Below are 11,116 nucleotides of genomic sequence, written 5' to 3'. Positions count from 1 at the left end.
TCCCCAAGTCTCCCAATTCCAAATCCTTTCTTCACAGTTCTGGGCTGCATTCTACTATGCTGAGCTCTAGAAAGTTCCATAAAAATCAAATCTTGTATTTTTCTGTTGTAGAATGATGCTTTAGAGAATGAATCTGAGTTTGATCTTTAGTTCCACTGTTTACTTTGTGGTGATCTTGGACAAATTACTTAAACTTTTCATGTTTGCCTTCCTAATTTATAAAAATAGAAAAATGACAATAAATCTCTCTCAGTGGTTTATGGTGAGAGTTAAATAAGACAATTCATATGCAGCCCTTAGCATCCATAGGGCCTGCTACTCAGATAAGTGCTCAGTGAGTATCTCTTCTTCCTCTTCCTCTTCCCTCATTATCTCCTTCATCTAATGATGATAAGAAGTTGTCATCATTGTCATCATCATCATCATCTCCTATCACCTACAATAGGGATTGGTGAAGTTTTCCTGTAAAAAGCCAGAAAGTAAATACTTTTGGCTTTGAGAGTCATACAGTCTCTATGGTAACTACTCAACTCTGTCATCATAGCAGTAAAATCACCACAGCCAATGTATAAACAAATGAGCATAACTGTGCTCCAAAAACCTACACGAAGGTGGAGCTACCCAAAAAATGGAATTACTTTTTCAAGGGCAGGCCCCTTATAGTACAGACTTCCCCTGCCAGGTTTAAGTGTTCCAGGAACCCAGTGTACCAGCTAGCATTGCTGTGAGAGGCTGCATTCAGCTTCAGTGAAGTTTTTTTTTTTTTAATTCAGTGAAATTTTTTTGGAGATTCTTTCAGTGCATTTGCCCACTTCATGATGGGTGATTTGTGAGCCCACTTGCCCATACTAGGCAAGGTGTTTAGCAGTTTTGGCCAAAAATGAGATAATCCCCATGCTTCACCCTTCCGATTCACCAGATCTCACCCCAAGCAACTGCTGTTTTTGTGTGCTTGTTTCCCTGGATAAAGAAAGTCCTTAAAGGGAAATGTTTTGCCGATCTGGAAAAGGTGAAACAAAAAATGGCAGAATCACTAAAAAACAGCAAAATCGATGAGTTAGAACACTGTTTTGAGAGGTAGAAAAAGCGACTTGATAGGTGTATTGCATTGAACAGAGTACTTTGAAGGTGAGTGAAGCTTAAACAGGCAAGAATAAATACACAATTTTTTAATAAATAAATTCTGAGTCTTTCCCCTTGAATTTACAAAAACAGGTAGGGGCTATGTTTGGTTATGGCTGTACTTTGCCTGCCCTTGACCTAGAGTGGTGCGGGCCACAGACAGCAGCTCTGCTCTTATTACTTGCTTCACAAGTTTCTGAGGTGTATCTAATGTGACAGGAATTAGGGAGCCATTGAAGATTTTCTAGCTCTCAGATTGTGAACAAAATCAAATGGAGAAGATTATGAGGCAGAAGTCACACAGGTCTCTATGATTGAAATGGGTCACCAGTTTAAAACTATTTTGTAGTGTGAAAGTTTGTGCATATTCCTCGCTGATTATCAATCTCAGTTCTCTTTGTACTTGTAATTCCAGGGTACTGAAATGGCTAAATATTTCGAATCTCTGGTCAGAAACGACCCTTTCTTTGAAATTCCTGCCAAGAGGCATCTTGGCCTGGTGGTTTTTCGCCTAAAGGTAATGGCATCTTCCATGGCCTCTTGTGAATGATGTTATTTGATGTTATGGAGTTGGTGGTCATTGAGCCTCTTGAAACATAAGTGCTGGGCTTCTGGGGATGCTGATGGGAGTGTGATGAAGACATCACTTCTCTTTGTCCTTCAAACAGGGTCCTAATTGTCTCACAGAAAGCGTGTTGAAAGAAATAGCTAAAGCTGGCCGTCTCTTCCTCATCCCGGCCACTATCCAGGACAAATTGATCATCCGTTTCACTGTAACATCCCAGTTTACCACCAGGGATGACATCCTGAGAGACTGGAGTCTCATTCGAGATGCTGCCACTCTCATCCTGAGTCAGCACTGTACTTCTCAACCTAGCCCTCAGGCCAGGAACCTCATCCCTCAAATCACGGCCTCCACCGCCTTGGCCAGCGGTGTGTCCCTTCAGCCCGTCAATGGGCCAGAAGATGACCCAACTCAGGCCAGGAAGATCATCAAGCAGCCTCAGCAGGAGGGAGCCCGTCCTATGAGAAGGGATAACAGCCACCATCTTGAAACCCTGCTGGATCCGGTTGATGATTGCTTTTCAGAAGAGGCCCCAGATGCCACCAAGCACAAGCTGTCCTCTTTCCTATTCAGTTACCTGTCTGTGCAGAATAAGAAGAAAACAGTGCGTTCTCTCAGTTGCAACAGTGTGCCTGTGAGCGCTCAGAAGCCGCTGCCCATGGATGGCTCTGCAAAGAATGGGGGCGCCTCTCGGGTCAGAATCTTTTCCAGGTTTCCAGAAGAGATGATGATGCTGAAGAAAAGTGCCTTCAAAAAACTGATCAAGTTCTACAGCGTCCCCAGTTTTCCTGAATGCAACTCGCAGTGTGGGCTCCAGCTGTCCTGCTGCCCACTGCAGGCCATGGTTTAGACCAGGGGTCTTCATTCAGAGTCCAAGGACATGCTTCAGGGACTCTATGAACCCCTCAAAATTGTATGCTGAATTTGTGTGCTTATGTGTATGTGCATTTTCCTTGAGGGAGAGTTCATAGTTTTTATCATTCTCTTAAGGGTTCATGACCCACATCAGGACACAAATGAAGAGGGTAAGCCAGCTTGATCCCGAAGGTTCCAGCAGGCTGGTTAGAGAAAGGGCTGAGGGTAGAGTACTGACAGGCAGCTTCTGTGGTTCAGCTTGTGACATGAATATAAAGTAGAAATAAACTGTGCTCTTCCCTGAAACAAACATATCCTGTGTTGCTTAATTGGCCTCTGAAACATTGATTAATTAACCAGTTTTAGAGCTTAAAGGCATGTGTCTTATAGATTCTGCTCTTCGGGATGCTGAAGATTTGAATTTAACGGTGAGAAAATGGGTTTGGAGGAGCCCTTAATAGTGAAGGCAGGTAGTTTGTACTTATAAGCATAAAGTATAGTCAGGCATGGTGGCTCACAGTTTCTAAATGAGGAAACCAAGGCCCAGGTCACCCAGCTTAAGCAGGCAAACCCAGGTCTTCCTGCTTTCAGCGAAGCCCATGCTGTTTCCACTACACCACGCTGTTCAAGGTTGGACTTGATCAGGAGGTCACAGTGCAGCAGGCCCCTCTGGTCCTCAATAACATTTTTGCTTGTTGGTTTATTCATTCATTCATTCTTTTTTTTTTTTTGAGACAGGGTCTCACTTTGTGACCCAGGCTGGAGTGCAGTGGGACGATCACAGCTCATTGCAGCCTCAGCCTCCCAGGCCCAGGAGATCCTTCCACCTCAGCCTCCCGAGACTACAGGCGTGCACCACCCTACCCTGCTAATTTTTTAATTTTCTTTTTAGAGACAAGGTCTTACTATATACCCAGGTTGGTCTCAAATTTCTGGGCTCAGTGATCCTCCCACCTCACCCTCCCAAAGTACTGGGTTAATAGGTGTGAGCTACCACACCCAGCCTCATCCAGAACATTTAAATGTTTTCTCCCTAAGTTTGGAACTTGTGCCTTTTTCCATTTTTTTCCTGAACCTTGCAGTCAAATAAAATTCATGCTTACAGGCAGCTTGCTCTTGGTTAGTTCAGAAGCCAAAAAATCATTTTCTTCCCTTTTCAGAAAATAGAAGGTAGATCTTTAGTTGGTTAATGAAGACTATTAAAGCCAAACTGGATACTAGTTAAAGTCATAACGGTTGACCAGGTGCGGTGCCTTAAGCCTGTAATCCCAGCACTTTGGGAGCCCAAGGCAAGAGGACTGCCTGAGCCAGAGGTTCAAGACCAGCACTGGTAATTTGGCAATACCTTTTCTCTAAAATAAATTTAAAAATTAGCCAGGTGTCATAGCATGCGCCTGTAGTTCCAGCTACTTGGAAGGCTGAGGCAGATAGTTCACCTGAGCCTAGCAAGTCAAGGCTGCAGTGGCCGTGAGTGTGCCACTGCACTCCAGCCTGGGAGACAGAGTGAGACTCTGACTTAAAAAAAAGCCAAAACAAGTCATAAGGGTGATGTTACTTACTAATATACTACAGCAATAGAGAAATGAGCCTAGTGTGAACTGAACTCAACTTGAATTTGTGCAAAGGTGAGTGTGCATTTTCAGGGGAGAATGGGAGAATAGGGAGGGGCCTAGCAGGGACTTGGTAGAGTCAGGAAATGTGACAATTTACAAAAAGTAGGAAGTAGCGTATGTGAAAACCCTCTGGATTTGTTAACTATCCTTTATTGAAGTAAGGCTACTACCCCTCTGCAGAGAGTGAGTCAGGGGCTCTAACAACAGGTGTTAACTGAAACAAACAGTAAGTTCTTTTCACAGCCCTGAGTTTTCTCAGGTAGGGACTTTAAGGGGGTCTGGGATCATGTTAGGGATGCAGTCTTGAGCTGTTAGAAACTATGTTAATGTTTGTCCAAGTCCTAATAGGCCTAGGTTGAGGCCTACTTAAGAAGAAGTAAATCTTCTTCTTGGTCAAGAAGAAAATCTTTGTCAAGAGTTTAAAACTTGCCCCTCATTCTCTACCAGTGATCCTTGAAGTTTGCTGTATACTGGGATCACCTGGAGGTCTTTAGGAAACACTGATGCCTGGCTCACACTCCCAGAAATTTTTATCTGATTGGAGTGAGGTGGGCCTGGGTTTTGGGATTAGCTTCACCTGGAATTTGCTAGAAATGCAAACTCCTATTCCAACTCTAGAAGGTGGGACCCAGAATTCCCTGCTGAGCACATCTCTTGGGTCATATCAGGCACCTACCAAATGCTTATAGAGTGGACATATGAACGGACACCACATTTAACAAATTATCTCTTAGGGTGGGTCACTGTAATTGATTAATCTTTTTTTTTTTAGTTGGATTCTCACTCCATCGCCCAGACTGGAGTGCAGTGGCCGCTCCTGGCCACCGCAGCTTCGACCTGCTGGGCTCCAGCGATCCTTCTGCCTCAGCCTTCCAAGTAGCCAGAACTACAGGCATGTGTTACCACACCCGGCTAATTTTTGATTTATTGTAGAGATGAGGTCTCACCAAGTTGCCCAGGTGGGTCTCGAACCCACAGCCTCAGGCAATCCACTCACCTCAGCCTCCCAAAACGCGGGATTACAGGCTGAGCCACCAAGCCCGGCTAATTAATCTTATCTATTTTTGCCCCCCCCTTTTTTTCTTTGAGATAGAGACTCACTATGTTGCCCAGACTGGACTTGAACTCCTGGGCTCAAGCAATCCTCCCACTTCAATCTCCTGAGTATCTGAGATTACAGTGCATACCACTATGCCCAGCTAATCTTATCCACTTCTATACTGATTCTCATTAGCTTTCATTTCAGATGCTGACATTTCCTAGTCTTACCCCCAAATTATTTTGGTGCCTGTAGCATTCAATCTATACACTGATTATGAATTTCCAAACAATACATTTGAAATAGCCCTGTTTAATGACTTATATGAATATCAGCTTAAAAAAAAAAATCCATTTGTACTTTCTTTTTTTTTTTTGAGTCAGTCTCACTCAGTTGTCCAGGCTGAGCCACCCCAGCATCACAGCCACCCCAACATCAACCTGCTGGGTTCAGGTCATTCTTCTGCCTCAGTCTTCCAAGTAGCCAGAACTACAGGCGCGTGCTACCACGCCTGGCTAATTTTTCTATTTATTGTAGAGACGAGGCAGAGACAAGTTCCCCAGGCTGGTCTCGAACTCCTGGGCTCAGGCAATCCTCTCGCCTCAGCCCCCCAAAGTGCTGGGATTACAGGTTTGAGCCACCGCGTCCGGCCCATTTGTACTTTCAAATGTCATGTACAGATATTTCTATGGGCACAATTTCTGACCTGTTCAAAAGAGAAAAATCAGTCTTCAAAGTTGATTATCTCTCAAAGATGATGGTTTCATTTTGCTTACATATACGCATACCTCAGGAGTTGAGGCTATAATGCTGGAGCCTCTATCCACCACAGTGAAGCTGTGGTACCTGGCCAGACCAGGGAGATATGGGGAAATGAGAGACTGAGGAAGCCATTAGGCTGGGAGTCAGAGGTCAGGGGGAGGGAATGTACGTGAGGGCATGGGTTTCTGAGTTTCCAACCGAAAGGTCTAAAACATGGGTCAAAGGAAATCTGAACCAAGCAGGTTCTAGTTAATGGAATACTAATGTCCTAGCTAATGGTGTACATCCTGATCTCTCAATTCAAGAGATACCCCTTGACAAAGAACGATGACACTGATCTAACATGACCTCAGCAGACAACCTGATTCACTTTGATACAATTCCATGTAACACAACTGTACAACGGGATACTCAATAACATTATTACTTGGGTTCAAATTCTCAAAGGAAGAGAGAATTTTGTAAAAATCCCCAGTGCTGACTCACAAGTAATAATGAGTCTAAATTATTGGCAAAATTCATAAAGAGGCAGCATACCCAGAATTTTCCATAGACCATTCTTAAGCCCTTTATGCACATTAAGAGCATTAAGAAGATGTTTGGTTCAGTCTGTATTTCCAGCACTTTGGGAAGCCAAGGCGAGTGGATTGCCTGAGCCCGCGGGTTCAAGACCAGCCTGGGCAACTTGGTGAGACCTTGTCTCTACAATAAATCAAAAATTAGCCGGGCATGGTAGCACTCCCCTGTAGTTCTGGCTACTTGGAAGGCTGAGGCGGAAGCATTGCCGTAGCCCAGCAGGTCGATGCTGGGGTGGCTGTGAGTGTGTCACTGCACTTCAGCTTGGGTGACAGAGTGAGACTCCAACTCAAAAAAAAAAAAAAAAAAAAAAAAAGAAAAGAAAATGTTTGTTAGGCATAATGAGTGGGGGCAAGGAGTCTGTTAATAATTCTTAGACGTCATCTAAAAGAGTGGAGAAAGTTAAAAAAAAATTGCTACTACGGTGTTGGAGAGGATAATAAATATGCTTGCCTGGAGCTTTATGTAGACTATTTTGGGAGAGAATTGGAATTTCCTACCAGCTTATGGTCATCTGAAGATGTCTTCTAGGGAAGGAAACTCCACTAGGGAAAATTCTAGAGAATCAGTAGCAAACTTGGGTCACACTTTCCGAATGTGGATTCAGTGACCCTGATGCTCCCATGCCTAAGATAGGCTCTAGATAAGGAACATGTTGTCTTTAGTGCTGCCACCAAGGATCTGCTCCTGGAACTCTGTTGCAGCTGATAACATGCAGAGGTAAAGGATGTATACCCAAGGAGGGAGGCAGCTGAGTGTAGAAGAGCTCCTTGGAATTTTCTGAAGCCTCCTGTGCCATGCTGAAGGTCTCGTAAGTCCTTGAACAGGCTCCACAGTCAGGAGTCTGACTATAGAGTAAAACTGGTTCCAGCCTGAGGGGCGTGGGACACATGCTTGTGGGATTGGGGTGCTAACTGGAGAGCTGGGACTTATCTGGTCCACAGATAAGTTTTGTTTGGGAAGTATGGAAGTTTTAAAAAAATTTGAGACTTCAGATTTTAAAAACTGGGAGAGTCACATAAATATCTGGATTTCTGTTTTCTGAATAATTAGTAGATCCCAGCAGTCCCTGACCTATATTCTCACATGACAATGCAGCTGACTGAAGTTTGGTGGCTGTCCACTAAACTTCAAGTTTGCCACATTCATTTGTGACCTGCCTCTCTCTTCCATATTATCTATATAGATCCTAAAGCCACTTGAGTTTGCAACACTTGATATAGCTAAAAATATATATTGACCATCTTTTATGTAGACAACTCTGAAGCTATAGGCTTAGGTTTCTGTCAGGGCTACAGATGGCATTAACACCTGGTGGGAACTGCTGCTTGTACATGGTGGCCAGGACCCTTCTGGGAGGGGAGAGTTGACCTCCTTACCCTGGAGTTGGCTTTCCACTGGGTTTTCCATTGCTTGTCCACCCCTCACCCCACCTTCACCCTTGCTGCCATTTTTACCTAGAATGCAATTTCCATTATGAATGGGGGCACCTATGAAACATTGCCAATGAGGCTGTCAGGCTTTGGAATAACTGACACAGGTTTTGCATTTAGAATAAAGTCAGGAAAGAATACAGAGACAGTGCCATCTCAAATGTTAGTGTTCATCTAATTTATTATATTTTTTAAAAAATAACATCCTCCCTCCATCAAGCTCAGTTTGCAAATACAAACAGTAGGTGCACATTGAAAAATAATTATATCTAAATCTTTTCACGTGCAAAGGTTCAGGTGTATTTCTAAAAATCTCACTATATTCATACGCATAATCTCCTAACAATATTGTACTTCACCATCTTCAATCAAATTAATGTCGGATAATATCAAGTGGCTGTACTAGGTCCATTCAGTTTCTTCCTGCAAATGTTATGAGTGATCCTCCTGGGAATATTCAGAGTTTCAACGTTTTAGCACTTATGGCATTATAAATGTCCTCAGTCATAGGCACATACATTTTTGCTGTGTCATCCAAGAAATACAAGGCATCTTTGATGACAGTAGGGTTAAAGCCCTCCTCCACCAGGGTCACTTTGCGGTGTTTAAAAGTTCCCGTGATCTCAATGGTGTCCTGAAAAACATAAAAGAATTCATATTGTGGTTGTATTTTGCAACAGATGAGGGCAAAGTAAGAGGCAGAGGTGGGGCATGGGGATTTGGCAACTCATTGGCATCCTGGCTCATGTGAGAGCTGTGAAGTGAAAGGCTTTTTAAAAAGTTTTCTCCATACTGATTAATTTTTTAAAAATGAAAAGATAACGCTGTATGCTTTTATCATGGAAAACATGATGTTCTGAAGTACGTATACATTGTGGAATGGTTAGATCTGGCAAATTAACAAATGGATTACCTCACGTCGTTATCATATTTGTGGTAGGAGCACATAACATCCACTCTCTTCACATTTTCCAATGAAGTTCACATTTTTTTTTTATGATGCCCACACATTGTTTTCAGAATCTCCACTAGAGGGCCCTTTGTGAGGTATTTTTAATTCCCTTAAAGCTTTAGGATCGCCTGTAGGGAGCCAGAAGCTGCCAACAGTGAGATACTTGTGCACAGATTTCCAAGCAGTGAAATCTGTGACACCCGTTGCTTGGTGAGACTTCAGGGACTAGGATATACCGACTAATGCTGGGAGTGGGAGGAGGGATCACTGACACACAGACAACTCTGCTTTCTGTCTGTTAGACTCAAGATGGGCATTTCTTTCCATTGATATGTTAACTGAAAAATCTGGGGATATTTCATTTTCCTGTCTCTTTACCATCTGATTGCAAAGTGAATGTAGGTGCTTTGCAAACATCAATAGGAAAAGTCTCACACACAAAAATATCTGGAATCCTAAGACTGCTTTTCCCGTCTTTATTTATGGAATCACAGAGGTCAAAGTCCAAAAGTGAGAGGGCTAAGGATTAATGTTTGAGGAAGAAAAAAAATCCCTCTAGTGGTGATAGTTAAGTCTCAGTAGTTCCAGCTAAATTTCATACTACAGAGAGGTATAGATCTTCAGTGGATTTTTCCATTCTTTAAGACTAGAAGCAACAAATAGGAGGGTCAGAGCATTTCTGAAATTTGAAGTGTCTGTCACACCTCATGAAATTCAGACTTTGTGAGTTCTCTGCTAAGACTGCTGCTGAATGAACTGGCCTGTCATTTTAGGGAAAAGGGATTAGGATTGGGTTTCTGCTAGCTATATTTTCTGATATTTCTACTCCCTTATTGATCCATGACACTTAAAAAAATTTTTTTTTTCTTTGAGTTGGAGTCTCACTCCATTACCCAGGCTGGAGTGCAGAGGTACATTCATGGACACCACAGCCTTGACCTGCTGGGCCTAGGCGATCCTTCTATCTCAGCCTTCCAAGTAGCTGGAACTACAGATGTGTACTACCATGCCCGGCTAATTTTTGTTTATTTATTTATTGTAGAGATGAGGTCTTGCAAGTTGCCTGTGCTGATCTTGAACCTGCAGGCTCAGGCAATCCACTTGCCTCGGCCTCCCAAAGTGCTAGAATTACAGGCTGAGCCACTGAGCCCGGCCAAAAACCTTTCTTTCTTTCCTTTTTTTTTTTTTAAAGAGACAGAGTCTTGCTCTGCTGCCCAGGCTGGAGTGCAGTGGCTCAATCATAGCTCACTGCGACTTCAAACTCCCAGGTTTAGATGATCCTCCAGCCTCAGTCTCCTGAGTAAACTGAGACTACTGGCATGCACCACCATGCCCGGCTAATTTTTTTGTAGGGATGGGAGTCTGAGTATATTGTCCAGGCTGGTCTTGAAACCCAAGGCTCAGGAGATCCTCCTGCCATGATCTCCCAAAATGCTGGAATTACAGGTGTGAGCCACTGTGCCCGGCCTCTTTTTTCTGAGCTCTCTGAAAAGGGTAGCGAAAATTTGGAATTGTTCTCCAGAGACAGGGATTTCCAAGAGAGAAGATAAATGAATCTGATAATAAGAGTTCTTACCTGTATTCTTACAAACCGAGGCCTTGCATAACTAGGCAGATAATCAGCAGTGTGCTGAAAGAGTTTCTTTCCATCAAATTCACGATTTTCTTTCATCTTGACGGAGGCCATGCCAATTCGACCTTCATGACCTAGAAATGGAAGTGAGAAAAAATTAGATATTTGGTAGCTATTTATTTATGATACTTTGCTAGTTCAAAGAACTGTGGATGGACATGACATAATGACACAGGCTTCTTTTGTATAGTTGAAACTTTTTTGAGTTGGAGTCTCACTCTGTTGTCCAGGCAGGAATGCAGTGGCACATGCTCATGGCCACCGCAGCTGCGATCTGCTGGGTTCAGGTGATCCTTCTGCCTCAGTCTTCCAAGTAGCTGGAACTACAGGTGCATGCTATCTTGCCTGGCTAATTTTTTGATTTATCGTAGAGACAAGGTCTGGCTAAGTTGCCCAGGTTTGTCTCGAACCCCTGGACTCAGGCAATCCTCTTGCCTCTGCCTCCCAAAGTGCTGGGATTAAAGGCATGAACCCCTAAGCTTGGCAAAACTTTTATTTCAAATATGTGTCAAAGGTATTCTAAACTGAATGTACTAATACTACTAATTATAGCTGATTGAATCTTT

At 43.2% G+C, this 11,116-nt stretch overlaps 2 protein-coding genes across 2 annotated transcripts; one reads left to right on the top strand and one right to left on the bottom strand.

The window, feature by feature from the left end:
- Positions 1–1,537: 1,537 nt before the first annotated feature.
- Positions 1,538–2,852, top strand: LOC103256700 (histidine decarboxylase-like; the record flags this gene model as incomplete). Its single annotated transcript, XM_008054480.1, has 2 exons — positions 1,538–1,639; positions 1,791–2,852. Coding segments are annotated over 2 exons (849 nt in total), but the record flags the coding sequence as incomplete, so codon positions are not given.
- Positions 2,853–8,111: 5,259 nt separating this feature from the next.
- LOC103256699 (very long-chain acyl-CoA synthetase-like) lies at positions 8,112–10,623 on the bottom strand. The gene is made up of 2 exons (XM_008054479.1): positions 10,494–10,623; positions 8,112–8,599 (listed from the first exon to the last, which is right to left on the bottom strand). Exons 1-2 carry the CDS (start codon positions 10,602–10,604, stop codon positions 8,423–8,425), a joined length of 288 nt encoding a protein of 95 aa, XP_008052670.1. The 5' UTR covers positions 10,605–10,623; the 3' UTR covers positions 8,112–8,422.
- Positions 10,624–11,116: the final 493 nt, after the last annotated feature.

The sequence above is a fragment of the Carlito syrichta genome, unplaced genomic scaffold (genome assembly GCF_000164805.1).
Source record: "Carlito syrichta isolate Samal-C Ts95f unplaced genomic scaffold, Tarsius_syrichta-2.0.1 Scaffold293509, whole genome shotgun sequence".
NCBI lineage: Eukaryota > Metazoa > Chordata > Mammalia > Primates > Tarsiidae > Carlito > Carlito syrichta.
Note: the sequence above shows the minus strand (reverse complement) of the source record. Positions and strands in the feature narration are given on the sequence as shown.

Coding starts and splice junctions, on each gene's coding strand:
- LOC103256699 (XM_008054479.1), bottom strand. CDS start 10,604: ATGGCCTCCGTCAAGATGAAAGAAAATCGTGAATTTGATGGAAAGAAA. Junction 8,600..10,493: donor CTCGGTTTGTAAGAATACAG/GTAAGAACTCTT, acceptor TATGTTTTTCAG/GACACCATTGAGATCACGGG.